Here is a 26490-nt window from a genome sequence, read left to right as displayed (position 1 = left end):
ATTTTTTATTCAGTATTGAGATGGGTAGGAATAGAGGAAATAATAAGAGGGACAAAATATAATTTTAATTTATAAACTATGATTCTAGAAAGAACTGCTTTAGGAAACTCCAGGAAAGTCTAGGTATACAGTGGTATCTTCCCTTATTCAGTCTGTCTGTGAAACCCACCAGGAGTAGCTTTTTGAGAGGATAGTCTATCTTTTACATATTTTTATCCTCAGAATGTGATACAGGTCTATAGAGTAAATGTCATGTGGAATGTGATACACCTCTATAGAGTAAATGTGAGTTTTTAAACTTTGCTTAGTAGTTAACTTAAAAAGCAAGAATATGCCATTTTTTGTCCCTCTAAAAAGAATGTAAAAACTCAGTTGAATTACTTTTTATTTATGAAGAATCATATGTACCCCTGAGAATCACCAAATTAATGAAAAAGGTATTAAATATTGCATGTATCTACCTTGCAGTATAATAAAAACAATGGTTCTAGAAAACATCACAATAGCTTTCATATTAACTTTTATTCTTCTTGAAATCATCAACTATAGAAGTGATTACGATGATTAGATAATATAAATCTAACAGATATCTGAGCACCGAAGATACTTTTGAATTGTGGTGTTGGAGAAGACTCTTGAGAGTCCCTTGGACTTCAAGGAGATCCAACCAGTCCATTCTAAAGGAGATCAGCCCTGGGTGTTCTTTGGAAAGAATGATGCTAAAGCTGAAACTCCAGTACTTTGGCCACCTCATGTGAAGAGTTGACTCATTGGAAAAGACTCTGATGCTGGGAGGGATTGGGGGCAGGAGGGAAAGGGGATGACAGAGGATGAGATGGCTGGATGGCATTACCGACTCGATGGACGTGAGTTTAAGTGAACTCCAGGAGTTGGTGATGGACAGGGAGGCCTGGCATGCTGTGATTCATGAGGACGCAAATAGTTGGACATGACTGAGCAACTGAACTGAAATGAACTGGAGTTATTTATAATTGGATACCATGATTATGTGGACACACGGAGGTCTATTGGCATTACACTGAAAAGGCAGGGGATGGGAAGGAAAATAAGGTATTCGTATTCACTATTGCCATTTCTAACTGGTTCTCATTCTCCTAAAAAAAAAAAAAAAAAAAAACTACCCTGCAGTTATAAAGGAGAGTACATTGTAAATATCAGCAGTAATTAAATGGGGAGAGGGGTTGTATAGTAATCAGGTTTTCCTATTGATAACTATTACTGTTGATAATGTTTTGATTCTCACTATTTGAATATAAGATTCTAATATTGGGTCTTCCCTGGAGGTCCAGTGGTTAAGATGTTACCTTCCAATGAAGGGGGTGTGATCTCTGTCCATGGTGGGAGAGCTAAGATCCCACATGCTTTGGGGCCAAAAAACCAAAACATAAAATAGAAGCAGTATTGTGACACATTCAATAAAAACTTTAAAAATGGTCCACATTAAAGAAAAAAAAATCTTTTGAAAAAAGATTCTAGTATCTATTCAAAGTATAGTTAACAAAAATTACTTCAATCAAGTTCAATATAAATATGATACAAGTGGGCTCATTTTTAATTCATTAACATCACACAATAGTTATTAAGTATATTTAACTTTATAATACAGTATTTGATGTGAGTAATATATTTAATTTAAAAGTATTTTCATTGAATATGTTAATAGTTTTTTTTCCCTGCCTTATTCCTGTAGGAAAAAGAGAAACAAAAAAGGTGCAAAAATTAAAAAAATTATTTACTCCTGCCCTTTCTTTTAAAAGCAAAAGATATACTACATACAAATAGTATACAATTTTATTACTGTATTTTCTGTCTTCAGTAAATAAGTAATTCCTAAACATAGGTAGATCCCATAGTAAGAATCAGTTCAGTTCAGTTCAGTTGCTCAGTCGTGTCTGACTCTTTGAGACCCCCATGAATCGCAGCACGCCAGGCCTCCCTGTCCATCACCAACTCCCAGAGTTCACCCAGACTCACGTCCATTGAGTCAGCGATGCCATCCAGCCATCTCATCCTCTGTCGTCCCCTTCTCCTCCTGCCCCCAATCCTTCCCAGCATCAGAATCTTTTCCAATGAGTCAACTCTTCACGTGAAGTGGCCAAAGTACTGGAGTTTCAGCTTTAGCATCATTCCTTCCAAAGAAATCCCAGGGCTGATCTCCTTCAGAATGGACCGGTTGGATCTCCTTGCAGTCCAAGGGACTCTCAAGAGTCTTTTCCAACACCACAGTTCAAAAGCATCAATTCTTCGGCGCTTAGCCTTCTTCACAGTCCAACTCTCACATCCATACATGACCACTGGAAAAACCATAGCCTTGACTAGACGGACCTTTGTTGGCAAAGTAATGTCTTTGCTTTTGAATATGCTATCTAGGTTAGACATAACTTTCCTTCCAAGGAGTATAGTAAGAATAGAAATTGAAAATTGTCTCTGGTTCTATATTTGATCTTAGTGCTTACAATTTAGGCTTACTAGGTCTCATTAAGTTGAATTTAACAATCATCAAGCAGATCCTCTGTGGATGACATAGAGACAGAGCCATGACATAAGTTCTTAAATCTGATGGCACAATTTGGAGAAAATATATGATCAAATCACAAAGTTTAAAAATTTTTGAAATGACATAATGCAGGGGCTTTAACATCAAGCTAAGTTTACAAACAAAAGGTGTTTATGTAACTTGGAGCCAATTTTACCCTATTTAATGTCTTAAACTCCCTTTTCTGTATTCACATAAATCCTATAGTCCATACCATGGCCCACCCTCCCCGCCGACAGATAAATCTGATGTAAAACTGCCCCTTTGCCAAAGAAATAAAGAATTTGGTCCCCAAATCAGTGTTAGACATAGCTTACAAGTTTTATCTGTCTTCCTGATTTCTGATTGAAGTTAAATATGAAAATGTCAGATCTTGAGGTGTTGGGAAAAGGTATTAGAAAGGTATATAGGTATAATAAAGATGATGTTCTAGAAATACAAAACTTCCAGGGCAAGAATGCACAGGGGAGAGAAGTCACAAATATAATTCAAGTTTCCTTAAGCAGGTCACACACAAAAAATATAAACAAATGTCAGTAACAATGTGCACTTAAGTAGCATTTCTAGCAACATCTAGATTTTTTTGCTAGTCTTGAGAATCATGTCCTATAGAAAAGACGGCAGTAAAGCTCCCATAATTGAAGCGTAAGTCAGGGACGATGGAATGACCTTTCAAAATACCTTACCCTTTTTAGTTGTGTTTTTCTCATCTGGTGATTGGAAAGATTTGTCAGGTTCATGACTTAGGATATAATGCAGTTCTGCCATTTCATTTCTTAAAGTAAAAACCTTTACATGGCAAATAAAGACTCTATGCAAAGCATCATTCATTTACTAAGTTTATGAGGATTGTAATTAGTATGAACGTAACATGTAGGATTCTGCGGTTGTGAATTGCCCTCCAGGATGATAAACATCAGAGTTCACAAAATCTGTGTGATTCACCACCTAGAATTCCAAGAATACAGTCCTGCAGACAGTTCATTTTCTTTTTCAGTTTGCTTCATTTTACTTTAACACTTATAAAAAAAAGCTATTTTTTTTTCTTCATCTCTCTGGCTTTTAGTCTTAAATGAAACTCAAAATAATTTTGAAACTAATATAATACTTTTTCTATAAGCATTACTATATTCAAAATTCTTATACAGCTTTTACACTGGAAGAAATGAGGGATTAAGTGTAATACAATTTGGGTTTTACAGATAGAAAGATAAATACCAATGTGATAGAAACAAACCCCCTAGGAAAAAAGCCATGACACAAGCAGGAAATTTTTCAGCATAACTCAGAAAAATACCTTTGAGCCACTTGCCCATTTCACAGCCAGAATTACTCATCGGTTTGACAATTCAGAGGAACTGGGAGAATTTACCAGGATTGATCATCATCCAACGGATAATGAATCACCCTACTGAAAGGACTGTTTTAACTAATCAAAAGCAATATACTGTGATGTTTGTTATACCTCTTTCTCAAATTAAAAGCAAATTTGGACTGAGAGAAGAATTGAGAAAATGTTCACTGTCCTGGGATATTAACCTTGTAGAGTGCCTGCATGTTGGTTTGCATTAGATTTGGAGATTCACACCACTTTCTGGTTTAATCAATTTCTTATCCTTCAAAGCTGTGCTTCTTATAAGTGCACTATATATTTCTATTTCAAGAAATTCTTGATTAATAGTAGTCTGGGTTATAACATAAATTAGTGAGTATAATTTGCTATAATTTAGTAGTCTGGCTTATAATCTAATCAATATTTACCCATTCATGCCTTATCATCTACCAGCAGGACAGTATTTGTCCTAAGGCGATCCATTTGATCATTTCTATGCATGGTAAGATAAAGTTATGCATCTGGACAAGGAGCTCCTCAACTACAGCAGATGGTGCCATTCGTATGGTTTAGCTCAGTCAATGATCTTGTAAAGGAATGTAATCTAAAATTGTCGCTACTTAATTATCTCACCAAAAATTTGCCTTACATTAAATTGATTTATAAAGAATTGCCTGAGATACGTGCAAGCCATCTCTTGCCCTGAATCAAAGTGGAACACAACCAGTTGACTTTGGAGGGTGTATGCACACATAAGTGAACAGTTGGGTCTGGTGGAACTAGTAAGGGACAAGGATGAGTATTAACTGGTGAAGCGTGGTCCGTACTTGGAGGCACAGTCTTTTTCTTTTTTTTGAGACCCTGTGTAGTACAAGCACACCATTCCCATGCTTGAATTTGCCTGGCAGCCTGCCTGTCTTTATAATCTGAATAATCTATTACCTCTGCTAGATTAAATCAACACTTTAGAGCACTATCTGGACTCTTCTGTAACCTGCTTGTGACTAATTTTACTGAACTCTGACCTGACATGGTTTGAACAAATGTGGAGTTAAAGATCAGTACTGTTTTGTTTTGTTTTTTTTTTCCCTCTGTCGTCCTCTCATTACTTAACAGCTGCTCTCTCTAAAGCAGTGAGTTTTGCCCTCTAAAGCTGCTCTGTGAGCTGACTGTGGCTCAGATCATGAACTCCTTATTGCCAAATTCAGACTTAAACTGAAGAAAGTAGAGAAAACCACTAGACCATTCATGTATGACCTAAATCAAATCCCTAACAACTATACAATGGAAGTGTGATATAGATTTAAGGGACTAGATCTGATAGAGTGCTTGATGAACTGTGGATGGAGCTTTGTGACATTGTACAGGAGACAAGGATCAAGACCATCCCCAAGAAAAAGAAATGCAAAAAAGCAAAATGGCTGTCTGAGGAGGCCTTACAAATAGCTGTGAAAATAAGAGAAGCAAAAAGCAAAGGAGAAAAGGAAAGATATACCCATTTTAATGCAGAGTTCCAAAGAATAGCAAGGAGAGATAAGAAAGCCTTCCTCAGTGATCAGTGCAAAGAAATAGAGGAAAAAAACAGAATGGGAAAGACTAGAGATCTCTTCAAGAAAATTAGAGATACCAAGGGAACATGTCATGCAAAGATGGGCTTGATAAAGGACAGAAATGGTATGGACCTAACATAAGCAGAAGATATTAAGAAGAGGTGGCAAGAATACACAGAAGAACTGTACAAGAAAGATCTTAAGGACCCAGATAATCATGATAGTGTGATCACTCACTTAGAGCCAGTCATCCTAGATTGTGAAGTCAAATGGGCTTTAGGAAGCCTCACTACAAAGAAAGCTAGTGGAGGTGATGGAATTCCAGTTGATCTATTTCAAATCCTATAAGATGATGCTGTGAAAGTGCTGCACTCAATATGCCAGCATATCAGGAAACCTCAGCAGTGGTCACATGACTGAAACAGGTCAGTTTTCAGTCCAATCCAAAAGAAAGGCAATGCCAAAGAAAGCTCAAACTACTGCAAAACTGCACTCATCTCACACGCTAGTAAAGTAATGCTCAAAATTATCCAAGCCAGGCTTCAACAATATGTGAACTGTGAACTTCCAGATGTTCAAGCTGGATTTAGAAAAGGGAGAGGAACCAGAAATCAAATTGCCAACATCTGCTGGATCATTGAAAAAGCAACAGAGTTCCAGAAAAACATCTATTTCTGCTTTCTTGACTATGCCAAAGCCTTTGACTGTGTGGATCACAATAAACTGTGGAAAATTCTGAAAGTGATGGGAATATCAGACCACCTGACCTGCTTCCTGAGAAATCTGTATGCAGGTCAGGAGGCAACAATTAGAACTGGACATGGAACAACAGACCGGTTCTGAGTAGCAAAAGGAGTATGTCAAGGCTGTATATTGTCACCCTGCTTATTTAACTTATATGCAGAGTACATCATGAGAAACACTGGGCTGGCAGAAGCACAAGCTGGAATCAAGATTGCTGGGAGAAATATCAATAAACTCAGATATGCAGATGACACCACCCTTATGGCAGAAAGTGAAGAAGAACTAAAGAGCCTCTTGATGAAAGTGAAAGAAGAGAGTGAAAAAGTTGGCTTAAAGCTCAACATTCAGAAAACGAAGATCATGGCATCTGGTCCCATCACTTCATGGCAAATAGATGGGGAAACAGTGGAAACAGTGTCAGACTCTATTTTCTGGGTCTCCAAAATCACTGCTGACAGTGACCAGCCTAGACAGCATATTAAAAAGCAGAGACATTACTTTGCCAACAAGGTCTGTCTAGTCAAGATTATGGTTTTTCCAGTAGTTATGTATGGGTGTGAGAGTTGGACTATAAAGAAAGCTGAGCACCAAAGGATTGATGCTTTTGAACTGTGGTGTTGTGAAGACTCTTGAGAGTCCCTGGGACTGCAAGGAGATCCAAGCAGTCCATACTAAAGGAAATCAGTCCTGAATATTCATTGGAAGAACTGATGTTGAAGCTGAAACTCCAATACTTTGGCCATCTGATGTGAAGAGCTGACTCATTTGAAAAGACCCTGATGCTGGGAAAGATTGAAGGTGGGAGGAGAAGGGGACGACAGAGGATGCGATAGTTGGATGGCATCTCCGACTCAATGGACATGAGTTTGGGTGAACTCCAGCAGTTGGTGATGGACAGGGAGTCCTGGCGTGCTGCAGTCCATGAGGTTACAAAGAGTTGGACGTGATTGAGAGACTGAACAGAACTGAAAGCTGCTCTAGTTCTCCCCTCAAGATATCACAGTGATCAGATCGCAGTCCACACTTGTCTTCAATCCTGGACTTGTCAGAATCCTTGTTTAGTTTTCAGAAGCACAAAGTAGACCATTCCCCGCCTCCACTTCCTTTGCCACCTGTGGGCTTTGTCTCCCTTCCAGACACACGATGAGGTTGCACCTCCCAGGTCCGTTTTTCTCATGTTCACGGTAAATAGTTCTGGCTAATGCTAAGGCAGGAGACTCAGTTCCATATCTGGGTCTGGAAGATCCCCTGGAGGAGGAGATGGTAACGCACCCCAGTATTCTTGCCTTGAGAATCCCATAGACAGAGGAGCTTGGCAGCCTGCGGCCGATAGGGTCACAAAGAACCTGACGTGACTGAGCACGCGGGCACAAACACATAAACAGTGAGTTTTGAGCCTGGTGATCTGTGCCTCTTCTGGCCTGGATTATTTATTACCAAATGTGAGATGACCTGTGCTCTGGTTTTCCTCTGCTGTGGTCACCACCAGTGTTCCAGAGAGGGACCACACTAGGAGCTGAGGTCACAGTGCGACGACACTTGTCCAGGGTTACCATCAGCTCTGAGTGGACATGGATTGACCTTCGCTGTTTCAAGCCAGTGAGATTTGGGATTGTTGGTTATTCTTATCAAATCATAGCTTGAATCCTCCTATGCCCACTTCCTTGTATCATTGGAAGTAGATATAAAGAAAATCATGCTTAGACAAGTTTCCTGAACACAAATGCTTCCCAGGGTCAAGGGGACTGGATTCCAATCTTTATAACCAGGATAAGTACTAATGATAAAATCCAATATGCATCTTTTCAGGACTCCAGAAGCAGATTTTCTCTGTTTTCTAATGATAATATTGCAAAATATTGGGTTGTCTAAAAAGTTCATTCAGGTTAAAATAAATAGAGAATTTTTCTGGAAAAAAAAATCACATGATCTAAGAAGTCTGTAGAATCAATGATGCTTATATTCCTTCCTCACATTATAAAACTTATTTTTTAAAATGAAAAAGATAAGGCTTTGCAGTAACCCAGCTCTCTGCACATTCAAATGATAATTTATCAAGTTGATCTCTTCCTGGATTATCACGTGGCAAGTAGGCAACTGTCTCATAAAAACACTTCATCCTAACTAATGTAAGAATATTGTTGAGGGGACTCTCATTGTATTTCAAAGGGTAAAATGTTTGCCTGATAGAGTTTCGCTTCTGCAGAGCAAACACTTGGTTTTTGATGTGGTAATTACATTCTCACAACTCCTTTTCTACATTGTCTACTAGGAAGTTTATTGTCGGATTTTAGGATCAACAAACATACAGAACCCTCCAATGTGTATACTATGTAATGATTTCACCCTTAACTATCATGTAAAATTTGAAGAGCCTGGAATATTAAGATACAGATACTTATTTCTACTTAGTGTGCTCACAGTTGTTAACTTATGGTGGTAGCTTAAATAGAAGGAGCCTAATAACCAGGTGATGTATAATAGTAGTTGAGTTACAGATTTTTTTAGCCAGATGACCTATTCAAATCCTAGCTTTGCAACTTGGTAGCATCCAGTTTGTCCAGGTTTCTATGATAGAGTATCATAGATGAGGTGGTTTATAGACAATAGAAACTAGAGCCCGGGAAGTTCAAGATCAAGGTGCTGGCAGATTCAGTGTCTGGTGAGAGCCCACTTTTTAGTTTATATATGGCAATCTACAGGCTGCGTTCTTTCATAATAGAAAAGGCAACACACTCTCTGGGGTCCTTTTAATGAGAGCACCAATCCCATTCACGAGGGCTCTACCCTCATGACCTAACCACTCCCCAAAGATCCCACCTCCTATTACCATCACCTTAGAGGTATATTTCAACATCAGGATTTTTGAAGGACCATATTCAGTGTATAGCGGTTGCTATCTGATGTTATTTTTTTTATTGGACTGTAATTGCTTTATAATATTTGTTAATTTCTGCTGTACAACAGCGTGAATCAGCTATACTTACATTCCCTCCCTCTTGAACCTCCCTCCCCCTTCACCCCTCCAGGTCATCATAGGACATTGAGTGAGCTTGTGTTATACTGCAGCTTCTCACTAGCTATCTATTTTACACAGGGTAGTGTAAAGGAGACGACAGAGAATGAGATGGTTGGATGGCATCACTGACTGGATGGACATGTTTGAGCAAGCCCTGGGAGTTGGTGATGGACAGGGAAGCCTGTCATGCTGCAGTCCATGGGGTCACAAAGAGTCGGACATGACTGAGCTACTGAAATGAATTGAACTGAGTGTATAAAATGACAAGTTATTTCACGTGTCTCAGTCTCCTCACCTTTATAAGAGGAATAGTTGTGCGGATTAAAAGTGCTACTTTTGGACAATTACTAAGAACACTCAGTAGTTCTACAGACACTCCTAAGAACATTCCTGGCATGCTAGTTATTATAATTATTTCTCTAATAATAAATGGCCAGTGATTGCAAGTCACTCCACATGGTTCAATCAATTCAATATTATGAGAGCCCATCATATAACTGGCACTGTGTTAGGTCCTTGAAACACAAAGCTGAATAAGACCTGGCCCTTGCCTTGACTCACAGGATACATTAGTCTAAAAGGAGAAAGATATGTAAATGGATAATGATGATACAGTGGGGCAAGGTCAATAATAAGATTCATTATTTGGTGTTTGCTGTCAACACATAGTTTGCTAAAATATCAGTATAGATATTTCACCTTGAAATCCTCAGGGACATGCTCATTTTTGCATTCCTCCACCCAGAGTTTTAGGAAAATGGCCCTTAGGGGCTGTGGAACAGAGTAATTAGCTGAAGGGGGGGCATTTAAATGATGTTCTCTGGTCTATGGGGTCGCACAGAGTCAGACACGACTGAAGCGACTTAGCAGCAGCAGCAGTAGCAGCAGTGGTCACCTTGTGAGAACTACCCACAGATAAATATCATTGCAACTGCAATGAGTCATTTGAGAGATGGGTTCTAGGAGGAAAGTGGAGGTAAGAAGGTGAGAAGGGCTGTACTGATCTGAGCATTTGGAGAAGGTTTCCCTGAAATCATGGCTTTTAAGCTAAAGTCTGAAGGATTTAGCAAGGGTTCCATAAAGGAAGGAGTGTTTCAGACAGAAGTAACAGGGAGTTCAAAGCTGCTGAGGCAGGATGGAGCTTGTCCATTGGTCTCTGCCAAGAACTAGAGGAAGAAATGTGAAGAATGACGGGCAAGCAAGAAAGTGGCCTGAGATGGTCGTTGTATCACACCCTCGGAGAGGCCTTTAGGAACTGTGCCACCTAACAGCCCCCTTCACACTGTCCCTTTCCCATGACCCTACAGGGGTTTCATTATTGCAGTTCTCTTAAATTATCTTCATTTGTGTGCTTACTTTTGCTGTCTATTTCCCCCCTCTTGAATGTTGGTTCCAATAGCACAGGGAACTCAGTTCAGTGCTCTGTGATGACTTAGAGGGGGATGAGGGGTAAGAGGGAGGTCCCAGATGGAGAGAACACATGTATGTATACATATAGCTGATTCACTTTGTTGTATACAGCAGAAACTAACAAAACATGGTAAAGCAATTATACCCCAATTTTAACAAAGATATACCTTGTTTGTCTTACTATCTTTGTAACTTCAGCCCTAAGAGAAACTGAGAAACAGATTATGGTGGTTGAGATCAATACACAATACGATGTCAGTAAGAAAGGACAGAAAACGATAAATTTCAGAAATAGCCAAAAGGTAGGATTCCCGGACTTGGTTTTTTGCTGTGAGATTTGGAGATGAATAGAGCCTAGCCTTTAATGAGGAGGAAAAGGCAGTTGTGTGTGTTTGCTGGTTGAGTCCAGTAGAGATTCCTAGCTTTTCTTTTCAGTCAAATGAAGTCTGAGGAGCCTGAGACATCCAAAAGCTAGTCGTGTAAGAAACTGGCTAGCGGGAGGTTTAGTCAGGAAACGGAGGCGGGGGACCCTGAGTGCAAAGGAGGAATTGGATCTAAAGTAATAGTTAAGGGCTGAAAGTGAGAAGTTTCAGTGTGAGAACAGACGGGGCCCAGGCCCTGTCTCTGAGGATCTCAGGAAGAAGAGGAAAGGCCTAGAGAGCCGAGTCGGGTGGGGTGGAGGGAGGAAACCCAAAGAATGCAGATCAAGGAGCCAGGGGAAGAACGAGCTTCAGGAAGGAAGCAGTCTTCCACATGTGGCTTTGGTTTGGTTTCCAAGACAACGGTTCTCCTGCCTAGAGTGTCTAGTCAGCAAACATTTAGGCTTCATTTTCTCATACTCCTGTACCCAAGGAATAATACCAAGGAGAGATTGTTACTTAAGATCAAGTTTCCAATAGCACAGTGAACAATGGGGCCATGGCATGGTGGTCCAGGGGGATGGGCTGGATTAGAATGAGGCTGCCACAAAGGACAGGGGCAGGAGTGGGTGGAAACAAGGCGGTACCAGAATCACAGGCGATGAGTGTCATATGTCATGAATATGTTGTCCATGTGTTGGTGAGGAAACTGCTGTTTTATTTTATTTATTTTTTAAACAGGTAGAATTATTAAAACTATTTATTTATGTATTTTTATTTCTTGGCCACACTTTATGGCATATAGGATCTTACTTCCCTGACCAAGGATCAAACCCATGCCCCCTGCATTGAAAATACAGGATCTTAACCACTTAACCACCAGTGAAGTCCCACTGCTGTGTTGTTTTAAAGTTATTAGTGCTAGAGTCCCAAACCTTCCAGGGCCTGTGGTTGCTGTCCTTGGAGGGTCAGTGAGGATGGAGGAGAGAGAGAATTGAAGTTGGTGGGAGTCAGAGGAGAGGATGAGGAGAGTTGACTTTTCAGTCTCGACAATCAAGTATTGATCACAAGAAGCAGAATGTGGGCTGCATAGATGATGTTTGCATAGTTCTGTTGTCATAGGAAAACAGTTGTCAGGTTCATTTGAAAACCAAATTTCTTATTTGATCTCTTGGTTCATGTCATTATAGATCCTGGTTGTTGAAAAAAAATGCACACACACTTTATGAGTCCTATTTTCCCAAGGAACGGTGTAGCCTGAGATGGTGCCTGTGAAAACTGTATTACATCTTCTGGGACCATATGCATTTGAGGGCAGCCAGAAATTTCTGACACAATTGCAGAACTCATGAGATTTAAATCTATGCTTTACAAACATACGGACACTTAGCACAACCATGGAATAAATTGAGGGCATACATCTCTCTGCTCGGTAGAGTTCTTTCTGTCTCTGCTCGGTAGAGTTCTTTCTGATCAGCAGAAATCACACTTAAGATACAGGAGGAGATGCAGAGGGCCCCCATGTTGGCACATCTCACATGTAAGTTGACACCATTGGAAGTGGTGTAAGTTGACAGTTCTTTTTAAAAGAAAATCAATTCAGTTCCAGGTATTAACAGAGCATCACTCGAGATAGTGAATTTCCACAGGAATCATTATCTATGGCTCCCTCCTCCCTGGTGTTTTAACATTTTGCACCTTCATTTATCTGCTCATTCAGTCAGCAAATATGCACACATCGGTCAGACACTACTGTGGTGGTGAACAAAACAAATGCCATCTGTCCTCAAAGAGTTCACACTCTAACCAAAAAGAAAACAAGCAATAAGCAATTACAGCACAGTGTGTTCAGGTAAACACAGATGTCATAGGATTCTGAATCAGATTTTAGCAAAATTTATCCTGAGCCCTGAAAGGTCAACTGAGTGTGTGTAGGAGAGTGTCCTTTTAGAAAAACACATAAGTATCAGGGCATCATGTCTGCATATTATAGTCAAATAATTCAGGGAGAAAAACATAAGAGATCGAGATTAAGGGAAGGGAGAGAAATGTAAGTAAACATTAACAACTGTTGAACTTGGGAGTTCTTTTTACTGTTCCACCAACATGTCTGTAAGGTTAAAATTATTTCAAAGTAAAAAATAAATTTTAATTAAGAAAATACGGAGCTACAAGTTCAATAGTATTTTCTATATCTCAATATTGCTTCAGACTTTCTCAAGCATTCTGCTACTCTGCAGGTATCTTTCAATGTTACTGCACACTTTTCAAGTATGATACTATCTTACCCTGATGATAAAATTACCTTTCATCTTATTTTCTTTCATCATACATTTGGTCTAGTGCTTCATTTGAAAAAAAAAATTGCTAGCAAGAAATATATATTTTAATGTATGACTAATACATAAAACTTACAAAAATTTTAAGTAAAAAATTACTAGTATATAAATGGTATAATTTAGAACAGATGTCCATTTTTGTTCTCCATGGAAGTAACAAGTCACTTTTCTCACTCTCTCTTTCCTGGTTAGGTCTCATATGTCAAAGCTATTGATATTTGGATGGCAGTGTGCCTCCTTTTTGTGTTTTCAGCACTTCTGGAATATGCTGCGGTAAATTTTGTATCAAGACAACACAAAGAACTTCTGAGATTTCGACGAAAGAGAAGGAGTAAGGTAAGTGATTAAATGCATGAAGTTCCTTAGGATACAATTCTCCCTGGAAAGTGAATTTGTTATGTTTAATAGGGATGTACAGAAAGAAAATGGAGATAGAAACTCAAAGAGATGACTGTCCTTTGATTTTGTCCAACTGAAACTTACATTGTCAAAAATTGCTTCCGGGAGAAAATAGTAACATCTAGTTGCTTTCCAATACTTTACACAGCAGATCTGGTGACATGAGAGCTTTATCGACTTCTTTCTAATATCTGTCCTGGAAAAACATCATTTTTTGCTTCAACTAATAAAATCTATCATTTCTTATTTGCAATGCTGTAATGTTTCTGATGGCTTTACTTGACACAAGTCATCAACTATTGCTATTAATTTTTTCTTTTTTTGAACTAATTCCTTGAATTTTTTTAATCAAATGTTATCTATTTATTTTATAATACTCTGATGTTCACATAAAGCTATGTGGTCTCTTTCTTATATGTATCTTTGTGTTTTTGAGACATTTCTTCTGGATCCCCATTGGAAACACAGTAAACGTGTATTTTTGCCTTGCTATCACCTGATAAATCAGGGACATCCCTGGGAGACCACAGGAAACTGTAGAAGTAATCTTCTAATTGGATTTGGATGTACAGGATGAGGTAGTTCCCCTCTAATAAGACTTATAATGTCATCTCTCTTTATATGCACATAATTTCAATCAACCTTTTCTGAAAGAGTTTCTGTGAGCCAACCTATCTTTGAGTTTACATTTAATGTGAATGTGCCAGCTGACATTTTAAAAAAGCAAATGGTCTCAAGCTATAGAGAAATGTCACAGTCATATATTACAAGGAAAACTGTGACCAGAATCCAATATACTGAGATACTTAAGTCAAAACATTCTCAAATCTTAAAATGAATAGTCTGGTTTATATATAGCATACATTTTTAAGAATTTAATTTCTAAGGAATTTCTTATGGTTTCTGAAGGACTGACTGTAATTTATATATTTATAAAATGTTAAAAAAATACCCTAAGCCATGATCTCTCAGGGCTGAGTCTACTCAATTTGAACATCTGAAGCAGTAATTTATTCAGTAGTGTCTAATTGACTCCTCAGAATCATCACCTGCTCCAGTAAACATCCTGATTCACTGTAGCATGGGAGAAATTTCAGCATTGCAATACTCTGGGTAAGACGGCTGACAGAAAAACAATGCCAGAGCTTGTATCTGACCAATTTTTTATAAGCATTAAAGCACATCATTTATATATTAACATATATTTTCGTGGAGAGATGAACTTTATCTCCTGCCCCCAGCCTCTCCTAGTCTGCTGGTGTCCTTACACTTTTCTCACTCTGCCTCCCCGTCTCCCCCTCCACTTCTTTCTAACCTCCCTTACTTCTCATTTTCTCCTTTTTCTCATGATACCTGGCACAGGCTGAAACATTGTGATAAGACAGAGCATTCTGTATCCCAGGAGTGAAGGTGTGGTCATTTTTTCCCCGCTGAATGACTGATCAAGACAATTTTTCCTTCCAACATCATGAATCAAAAGTAAAGCAATACTTATATCCCCCTCTCATTTTGATTCACTTTTTCACATTTATTTTACATTTTTCTGCCTTTCTTCTCCTTCCTTCAGTGTAGGATATATCAGCCACGTGCTGCCAACACCAGAAATGAGGAGTCGTACACAGGTGATGTTCCAAGGGGAGATGAGAGCTCAGACCTTTTCTGCACCCACCACATATCCGGCAGTCAGAGCAGCCAATGGATAAGATAATGCTCTACAAACTTAGACACTCATTTCTGGTTCCTCCTTAAAAAAATCCATGCCACAGCAACTCTTTATTCAGTTTTACCACCTGTAAGTGTATTGGGATAAAAATATTTGACACCCTTTATTATTTAGCTCACAGAAAGACAGCAAGATTAATTTTTCTAGTGATTGGCACTCTAGAAAAGTGCCGAAGTGCAAAAATAGTAACATCTGATTGTATTTCTAATCACCATTTGAAATACTCAGTGAACATATATTGTAATTAAGATATAGTACAGTAAAGAAATTCATTTTTTTTTTTAGTTCATACTCTGGGGCTGGATAGCTTATGTATGTGAGGAACTATTAATTGATACCTACATTTGTTAAGATGATGTGTGCAATGAATGCCGATTGTGCAATTATATTTTAACCATCTATGACTTGATTCTCTGGTTTCTCAATCCCTGTTGGTCCATTACCTTCCCACAGACAGAAGCTTTTGCATTGGAGAAGTTTTACCGTTTCTCAGACACGGTAAATTCATTTTCTTAACTTTAAGTAGAAGAATGTGGTCATCAGTTAAAAAAAAAAAGCAGACAGCATCCTCTGCACTCAGGCAGTGTTGGGTGGGGAAACACAGACCCCTGCACACTTGAAGCTGAACAACCACCAATCCCCTTCAGCTAAGAATATTCTCTTTTTCTAACAATTCCCGTTGTCTCTCTTCACTCAGTAAAAAAATTTTGAAATGTTATCTTTCATTCTATGAACTGAGTTATTTGTTTGGTCAAAATAATTTAAAAATATATATTACACAGAAATATCACATGCATCTTATAATAGTCTCTGTAGAGAAAATAATCATACACTTTGACAAAAGTAGTTGCAAAATAGATGGGACATTTATTTGTACAAATAAGTTCTAAAAACAGCTCCTCTTGCCAGAAAATAGAGACCTAAAAATAAGGCAAAAATAAAATGCTTTATCTAACGTATGTATCTTTACAAACTATTTTTAATGTTAATATATGTTGAGATTCTTTAGAGTAAATGAATGATTTTGTTTTTTTTTTTAATTTTATTTTGATTTCAGCATCCTTGGAAATGTTTGATTAAAAATAGATAACAAGGACACACCTCTAATTAGAATGGCTAAGTGTTTAGAAATGTAATCTACAGTACAGCATATTAGTAATTTGACTTGGAGATCCATAATATATCACTCTAATTAAATTTTAAATATACCCAAACCCAAGAATTTAGCTTGGGAAATCATATCCAAACAGTCCAGTCTACTAAATTAAAATTTCTGGAATAAAGTGTATTTAACAATACCTCTCCAGATAATTTTTACCACAAATCTCACTTAAGAATAGACACAATTGTGTGAATACACAACAGACATACTGTTAGATGAATAGTGATCTTAATTTCATAACAAGTATCTAGACCAAAGATTATTTTAAAGCAGTTATTAATTATATTCCTATATTATATATTCCTATATTATAATACTTCCTCAACTATTTTTCTTTTCTACTAAAATTTCATAGTTGTTCCCACTGTAGCTACCTACGTCTTCAATTTTCATCCCTGGGGGGAGAATTCACATGATCCAATTAGTTTTATGTAATTATCCTAACTAATTTTCTTTAAAAATTCATTGCCTTGAATTTTCATAACACATAGTTGTGTCTTTGGGAGAGGTATATATTTAAATTTTCAGTAACTAAACAGTATATAAGGAATGTTAGTATGAAATATATATTCAATTAGATATTGCCTGACAAAACAGTACAAAAATAACTCTGATGAAAATACAGATTTCCTTTGCTAACAGTCAATAAATACTTATTTTTTAAAAAGGAAACAATATGGTTTACTAGCTATATTATTTAAGAAAATACAAATACATTTTAAAAATACAATAAATGCAAATACATTTGATTAGCAATATATGCATCACATTTATTTTTATAACATTCTAATTATCATTCAGGTTGATGATAATTAAGGTTGATCATTTTCACTTTTTGAAAACAATTTTTCTCAACCTAATAGTCCTCTGGGCCAAATGAATTCATCATTAAAAAAAAAAAAAACCAAAGTATACACTTTGCTTAGTGACAGTCTAAGCAATCTAAATCATTAAATTAACATAATCAAGATAAGTCTAAAAATTAACTGAATATCCTTTCTTTTCATGAGTACTGATTTGCATGTTTTTCATAGTATTTTAATTCGGCAGACGAGGCAGTAAATAAAATTGCCCCATTATAGAAAGCTTCACATAACAAAGGGCTTTACACTGATAAACATATTATTCTGGGGAAAGTTTTACCTTGGTTTAGCATTTGGCCTAGGCACTGCATATGATCTTTTACGCCTTACCTTTTCCCCTGTAAACGTACAATGGATCCTTTTTGTATACTGTGAAAGAATACACGTTCGCGCTTGTATCCAAATTTCCCCACCCCACACTGTTCTAGCCTGCTGTGTGCCAATCACACACCACCGCACCTTGCCATAAATGCTTATCCTTAGTGCTGTGTGTGTGTGGGTGTATGCATGATACAAAAGTATTTTGGTTAGAAGTTGCTCTTCCCATGTATGATATCATTACTTTAGTCCTGGAGGGTTTAAACACATGCCGAAATATTTCTGAACATATGTAACTTGTTGAGAAATATGGATGATATGGGATTGCTTTAATGCATTTCATGCAGCTTTTGCTTTGCAATGTGATAATGAAAGTTTGCTGAGCAAAAATACATATACATGGTGTTCGGGTGTATCTTCCTGCTTATTCTTGTATATTAATTGCTACTTGTGTATGCAAATGAAATAAGAATGGACCACAAATTCTAGATTCAAAAACTAATTGCCAAGTGTATATTTTTGCTTGTTTTCTTTTTAAAATAATTGACTGTATTTTGATTATTTGTACAAAAACTTATTTACATATGTATTTATGTCCTGTATTACTTTAAAAAATAACTCAAGGTAACTATTAAGAATAACAAGTAATTGATTTTTCTGCCTTGTATTAATACCCTTTGTGAGGTCTAGAATATAATTATGAAAACAAATAAAATTTAGAACAGATATAAATATGAAAAACGTGCAAAAAGTGTTAGTTGCTCAGTTGTGTCCGATTCCTTGTGACCCCATGGACTGTAGCCCACCAAGTTCCTCTGTCCATGGAATTTTCCAGGCAAGCATATCGGACTGGATTGCCATTCCCTTCTTTAGGGAATCTTCCTGTCTCAGGGATTGAACCTGGGTCTCTTGCATTGCAGGCAGATTCTTAACCACTGAGCCACCAGAGAAGCCCAATTATAAATATATATGCATACTATTTTGGTTGAAGGAATGAGGCTTCATGGTTGGAAGCAATGTAGTACCTGTATACATGGAATTATTTTCTAAAGTTTCCATTGGAGGTCAGTTTATGCTATATTCTAAAATAGAAGATATTCTTTCCATAGGTAAGTATTTGATATATACTTGAAAAAAAGTAGTTTCTCAACAATTTCAAACTAATTCTACTTGAATGACTGATGCACAGGGATTAGAAATTTCTTCTTACGTAAAAGAAAAATTATAAAAATTTGATTATTTCCTACAACAAGTATTCCAAGTGTATGTTAAATACAACTATTTTTTAGAGCTCTATCCCCTCTGAAATATCTGTTTAGGAAAATAATATTCAATAAATAAAATAGTCTGTACTTAAGTTCACACGCTGTATAATGACTTCCATCACACAGTTAAATAAAACAGGCACAGTGCTCTTTATGTGCTATCTACTGTAAAATATTATCTTATGTCACCCTATGATGATAAGTTGGCACTGAAAGAATCTAGAACATTAAGTTAGAAATAGATATGCAGATTTAAAAAAAAATTATTTCATTGACTTTTCAATTCCCCTATGTATGTACACATATCATGTTTTCACAAAGTTTCGCCTAAAATATTCATCCTTTTAAGCTTACATTTTACCATTCAATAATCTCCAAACCATTTCTGAATCTAAATTCAATACACCGAGCATAAATTTGGCTAGTTTATAACTACTTCATGAAAGAGGAAGTAGTATCAGTAGTAGCAGTATCGCTCAGTTGTATCTGACTCTTTGTGATCCCATGGGCTGCAGCCCGACAGGTTCCTCTATCCATGGGATTCTCCGTGCAGGAATACTGGAGTGGGTAGCCATCCCCTTCTCCAGCGTATCTTCCCGACCCAGGGACTGAACCTGGGTCTCCTGCATTGCAGGCTAATTCTTTACTGTTTGAGCCACCTGGGAAGCCCAGCTAATTCATATGTCATCTATAATAAATGCAAGGTTCTCCTGGACGCTAAATTTCAAGGAATTTTATATTGACAATTGACTTGTAAGTCTAAAGTATTTTTAACATCATACATAGTTGTACTCTTTTAAGCCTTCCATGTTTGGGTGGGTGATACAGAAATGTACTCAGATGTATTAAACAGGATTTTTGTTTTAGGCTGATACTTATCCTAGAGAACAACTTTTAATTCATTCACATACTTCACCTTGCCTTAAAATTTTCTAAGTGATGCTTATTTCTCTCAACAAAAACAATCCATTGTTTTGTTAATTAGCAATTTTCAAAAAATTTAAAAAACATTTTTTTAAAAATCTACATACTTTGAAATCATATAAATGTGAATTAATATCAATTTACTTTTCCTTCTTCTGTCATTTTCCTACTTGACAATTAAAAGTTACAGAAAATTATTTAAATAAAACAACCTTTAGAATAATTTACTTAGCATCTTCATTGTATAAAGAAATCTCAAAGGTATCCACTAGGGGGAAAACACGGAGAAGGCAATGGCACCCCACTCCAGTACTCTTGCCTGGAAAATCCCATGGACGGAGGAGCCTAGTGGGCTGCTGTCTATGGGGCCGTACAGAGTTGGACACGACTGAGTGACTTCATTTACACTTTTCACTTTCATGCATTGGAGAAGGAAATGGCAACCCACTCCAGTGTTCTTGCCTGGAGAATCCCAGGGATGGGGGAGCCTGGTGGGCTGCCATCTATGGGGTCGCACAGAGTCAGACACGACTGAAGCGACTTAGCAGCAGCAGCAGCCCAGGAAAACATCAGGATGAAAGTAACATATTTAATGCTGTTGTATCTCACAGCAATTGTCATAATTAATCATCATTCAGGCTGTCTTATATGATTAATGATTTGTAACTACTCACTAGCAATCTTCATGCTTTCACCATGTCAGCAAACAAATAAGGTTTTTTTTGTTGCTATTTTAAAACTAAGAAGAGGATAGGAAATTAATTCTTTTCTCATATATATGATAATATATCATGTTTGATGATAAAGATGAAGAAATTAAATTGAATTACTATATCTGCCCATGAATTGTCTTTTTGTAATAATTCTAGTTATAATATGCATGTTACATGAGTCAATCTTTGGCATAATTCTCTAAATAAGGCAGAAAAGCACTGAGAATGTTTCACAGTATGGTATTGTTGCTTAATTACTGAAACGTTTTTCTCATTTCCATATTTAGTGAAAACAGGTCCTCCTGTAGAAAGAATTATACACCAACAAAATGACTTTTTATATTTTTTATTGCCTATCCTTCTAACTTGCTTGAAGCATATTGAGACGATTGACTTGTGGGTAAACTAAGCTGTTTCTTCAATTTTACTTTTTGAATCAGCCATGTTCTTTAGTTCATTTTTAATTCATTCTATTTAATCTTTCTTATTGTCTATATTTTGAGTTGTAAAGGGGCTTAATTTCCTGAACTTTAAACACTAGCTAACCTATAGTGAGTCAAAAGTTTTAGATGTTTGTCTAAACCTTACTTTTGTGGCCTTCACTCTATTAGAAAGCCAAGCTGAAGGTAGCTCCAGAAAATTGAATTATCTCAAAAAAAAATTTGAGTGCTAATTGGAATAAAGAATATCACTGCACTTGTAAACATACATAAACACAGGATAATCTTTTGACTGAGTTTTACAAAGCAGAAAAATTAGTTGTCGTAAAATAACGTGATGTACTTTTTAGTTATGTGCTTATTTTCTCAGTCATGTCTGACTTTCTGTGGCCTCATCAACTGTAGCCCACCAGGCTCCTCTGTCCATGGAATTTTCCAGGCAGGAATACTGGAATGGGCTGCCATTTCTACTCCAGGGGACCTTCTTGCCCCAGGGATCAAACCTGCGTCTCTTGCATTGGCAGGCGGGTTCTTTACCACTGTGCCACCTGGGAAGCCCCCCATAAATGTTTGAATGACAGGTTTTAACAAGGGAAATATTTTTACTGAAATGGAAGATTTCTATTTCTTCACCTCCAAAATTAATAGAAAAGCCACTGGTGATATATTTATTAGTGAAATCATATCCCAGATGCTTTTGAAAACAATACAGCACCAAATCACATTATAAAATGTAATTGTCAAAATTCTACTCCTAAAATATTCTTTGGTCCATCATAAATTTAAAAATGAATAAAGATATAGTTCACATAAATAGGCTTACATACAGCCTCTCCTAGACACAGCCTGACTTAAAAACAGGAATTGTTAAAAAATAAAATAATATCTCAGTACTAGCCCAAATGTCATTCAGTTGAGTTCAGTCACTCAGTTGTGTCTGACTCTTTGTGACCTCATGAATTGCTGCACGCCAGGCCTTCCTGTCCATCACCAACTCCCAGAGTTCACCCAAACTCACGTGCATTGAGTTAGTGATGCCATCCAGCCATCTCACCCTCTGTCGTCCCCTTCTCCTCCTGCCTCCAACCCCTCCCAACATCAGGGTCTTTTCCAATGAGTCAACTCTTTGCATGAGGTAGCCAAAATATTGGAGTTTCAGCCTCATCATCAGTCCTTCCAATGAACACCCAGGACTGGTCTCTTTTAGGATGGACTGGTTGGATCTCCTTGCAGTCCAAGGGACTCTCAAGAGTCTTCTCCAACACCCCAGTTCAAAAGCATCAAATGTCATTACAGAGTATGTTTTCATAAACTACCACTTTAAATTTAAATTAGAAAGTGTTACAATGCCATTCTCCCAAATCATCCCACCCTCTCCCTCTCCCACAGAGTCCAAAAGACTATTCTATACATCTGTGTCTCTTTTGCTGTCTTGCATACAGGGTTATCGTCACCATCTTTCTAAATTCCATGTGTATGTGTTAGTATACTGTATTGGTGTTTTTCTCTCTGGCTTACTACACTCGGTATAATTGGCTCCAGTTTCATCCACCTCATTAGAACTAATTCAAATGTATTCTTTTTAATGGCTGAGTAATACTCCATTGTGTATATGTACCACTGCTTTCTTATCCATTCATCTGCTGATGGACATCTAGGTTGCTTCCATGTCCTGGCTATTACAAACAGTGCTGCGATGAATGTTGGGGTACACGTGTCTCTTTCAATTCTGGTTTCCTTGGTGTGTATGCCCAGCAGTGGGATTGGGAAGTGGGAGGGGGGTTCAGGATTGGGAACATGTGTACACCCGTGGCGGATTCATGTTGATGTATGGCAAAACTAATAAAAAAAAAAAGAAAGTGTTAGAGGAATTCAAAAAATGTTACATCACCATGAATTCCAGCTAACTAGATAGCTGCATTGTGTCTTTTGGGAATTTTTGTTTCTACATATTTGAGCATTATGATCACCTGGAGAATTTGGAAATGCAGATGACAGAGACAACCTAAATGTTAATGAGTGCAAATCTGTGCAATTGAGATGCATAAAACTGGATCTCAGCCATGCCTCCAAGTGATTCTGAGACAGCTGTTGCATGGACCTCACTGTGAGAAGTCTTGTCCTGGCCTGGACTGTCATTATTGCATGCACATAGAATATCATAGTTTTACAAATTGTGGCCAGTTTTCATGCTAGGCCAATGCTGCCTGATGATGTTGAAGTTTCAGTTTTTCAAAAGTGTCATTTTCTATTAAAATCAATATCCAAAGTAAAGTAGCTTTGTCAGTGCAGCTCCATAGCTCTGATTACAGGTTTGAGGAGGCATTTGTACTTTCAAGACAGAAATAAGCTTTGATCTCATATGTCATTTGCTTAGCTTTTCAGTAGGATAAGAAGCAAGAGAGACAGCAGATAAAGTATCTCCATCTAAGTGGAAGGCCTTCCAGCTACTCAAGCACATAGGACGTTTAGATCCCTCTTCCACAGAGAGCATGAATGGCTTTCTAGTCTAAATAAATACATATAGTATGATGAGTAGAAATGAGCCCTTCAACTGGAAAATACAGTCGTGGACCCAAAACCATAATATCAGGTGATACAAAAGGGAAACCTGTGAGGTGGGACAGAGTTAAGTAATAGCCTTCCTATCCCCCAACCCCCCAATGCTAGACACACACACACGTCCACTACCAGAAACCAGAAACCTTTCTAAAGGCATTTGCTTCTTAGTATCACTGTGTGGTCTGCGTACTCGTCCAGTGACCCAACCAGGCAACCGTTCATGTCCTGACCATCCTGTGTTTAGTGATAATGGTGTTTCTTTCTTTTTTTTATTTTTTTGTGGGGGCCATTTTTAAAGTCTTTATTGAATTTGTTTCAATATAGCTTCTATTGCTTATGATCAGAGTCTCATCCACTGGACTACCAGGGAAGTCCCTAGTAATAAGGTTTTAATTTCCGTTTCAACCACTGCTCTGTGAGCTGATGGAATTTGATATACCCTTACTATGTTGTGCTCTTGGAACATTTTATACACTGATCATTTGTAAATGTGTTCCTTTATCCAAAGGGATCTATTCCAGGGGCCCAGACTGATATGAAAGGACCTGATTCAAGCCATAAATAGTATTTTCAGCTGTGGCTTTTGTTACAGTGTAAACAAAGCCCAATATGGACTCTCTGTCTCAAAGTCACTCGGTTGCGTCCAACTCTTTGTGACTCCACGGACTGTAGCCTGTGAGACTCCTCTGTCCGTGGAGTTCTTCTGGCAAGAATACTGGAGTGGGTAGCCATTCCCTTCTCCAGAGGATCTTCCCAATCCAGCGATTGAACCCGGATCTCCCACACTGCAGGCAGATTCTTTCCCATCTGAGCCACCAGGGAAGCCCTATTCCTTCTATGGTCAGTTGACTCCTCCAAGAGCCCTGGGCAAAGACCCTAGTGGCATTCCATCTGTCAGCTTTGTGTTAGCACTTGTCCTCTGGAGATTCGATCCAAAAGCAATCCTGAGCAATTGTTTTTTTAATCTTGTTAATATTCTGGACAAGCTCTGACCACATCAATGGCTTCAGTGGGCAATCAACAGAGGGACATGTTATATCCATTGCTTCATGGTTTGTTCACCACCATGACTATGTCAAAGGCCAATCCAAGACATCCACCTTGGGACATAGTCCCCTTCTGAGCCAGCAACTAGATGGGGACTCTATCACCTAATTAATTCTACCCTGGAATTCCTATAATGAAACTCCTAAACAGTTTTTGCCATGTCCATCCTGGTAGAGGCTACTGGGGGGCATTTCCTTAGTGAACTCAAGTGTTCAGCCATCAAAGAGTTGGATATGACCGCATGCAGCAGGCACAAGGAACAATAACCCAAGATTAGGCTCAAGACAGAAAATGGCCGGGTCCTTCATCCGTGGTCACAGCCTTTCCAATTATATTAATACATTTAGTCTTTGGTTGATGCCACCTACTGGATGTCTCTTGAAAGTGAAAGTGAAAGTTGCTCAGTCATGTCCAACTATTTGCAACCCCATGGACTATACAGTCCTTGGAATTCTCCAGGCCAGAATACTGGAGTGGATAGCCTTTCCCTTTCTCCAGAGGAGCTTCCCAACACAGGAATCAAACCAGGGTCTCCTGCATTGCAGATGAATTCTTTATCAACTGAGCTATCAGGGATATACCGTGGTGGTGGTTTAGTCGCTAAGTCGTGTCCGGCTCCTGCGACCCCATCGATTGTAGGCTGCCAGGCTCCTCTGTCCATGAGCTACAAGGGAAGCCCAGTGGATATATCTCAGTCCCTTATTTTCCTATCTGCATGTCATCATGGTCATTCTGCTATGACCATGATGCCTATGAACCCAGCATCACTGTGCCCGCCAGCTTCTTATTATTCTTAATATCATCTTCTCACTTTTCAACAGTCTGACTGCACATGGTACACCGGCTTCCACAGTCCCAAAGAGCTGTGTTTACCACCCACAACTCTTCTATGTTAACCATGGCACAGCCTGGGACCCCACTCAGAACTGGGCAAGGAGAACTTGGCCTTCGGACTCTGTCTTTGCAGATGGAGTCAATTCAGCCACCTGGTCAGCCCCTTTTGTTTGTATTCCCATTGGCATCACTAGATTAACTTCTGAGATGAAAACAGCAGATTGAACAGGGTTTCTTAAGGGAAGCAGCTGCAGGAACTTGAAACCATTTCCTTCCTCCCGACTGGTGACAACCTGCCAGGAAACCTTTCATAGGAATCCTGTCAATTTTCGTTCTTTTAAAAGTCACCTCAAGAGAGCTGATAGATTCTCTTCTGGCCAAGCTCTTTCTTCTGAATGGCCTGGAATTTTTTTTTTTTCCCATTAGTGAAACCCAGCATGTCAGCTGCTAGGGTAAACCTCTCCACAAATCATACATACCCTCCTTCTTTGCCCAAAGGAGAGCCACCTGAGAACCCAGGCCTAGGGGATTCCCTGAATCACCATGTCTACCAGAGTTTAGGTCAGAGGATAAGGCTTGAGGAATCTAATTTATTTTCCTTCTATTATTATTAATTTTTGTTTAATCACTAAGTCATGTCTGACTCTTTGAGACTCCCGTGGACTCTAGCCTGCCAGGCTTCTCTATCCATGGGATTTCCCAGGCAAGAATACTAGAGTGGACTGCCATACCCTCCTCCAGGGAATCTTCCTGACCCAGGGATGGAACCCGCATCTCTTATGTCTCCTGCATTGCAGTCAGGTTGTTTACCACTAGAGCTACCTGGGAAGCCAAGTTGCACAGAGATTATCAATTATCAATTGTATCTTGAGCCACTTTCCCCTGTTTTATAACCTAGTTTCCAATTGGTTTTCTCTCAGTGATCAATT

At 38.3% G+C, this 26490-nt stretch overlaps 1 protein-coding gene across 2 annotated transcripts in view; it reads left to right on the top strand.

The window, feature by feature from the left end:
* Window positions 1–26490, top strand: part of GLRA3 (glycine receptor alpha 3) — a 208110-nt gene that overhangs the window by 170932 nt on the left and 10688 nt on the right. Inside the window, exons 8-9 of one of the 2 annotated variants that reach the window (XM_024996384.2) lie at window positions 13504–13647; window positions 15887–15931. In XM_024996384.2, coding sequence (XP_024852152.1) covers window positions 13504–13647; window positions 15887–15931 — 189 coding nt within the window. The remainder of the gene's footprint in view (window positions 1–13503; window positions 13648–15886; window positions 15932–26490) is intronic. The other variant, XM_024996385.2, reaches the window with a different exon arrangement.

This window comes from Bos taurus, chromosome 8 (assembly GCF_002263795.3).
Source record: "Bos taurus isolate L1 Dominette 01449 registration number 42190680 breed Hereford chromosome 8, ARS-UCD2.0, whole genome shotgun sequence".
Classification (NCBI taxonomy): Eukaryota; Metazoa; Chordata; class Mammalia; order Artiodactyla; family Bovidae; genus Bos; species Bos taurus.
This window is presented reverse-complemented; position numbering and strand designations above follow the sequence as displayed.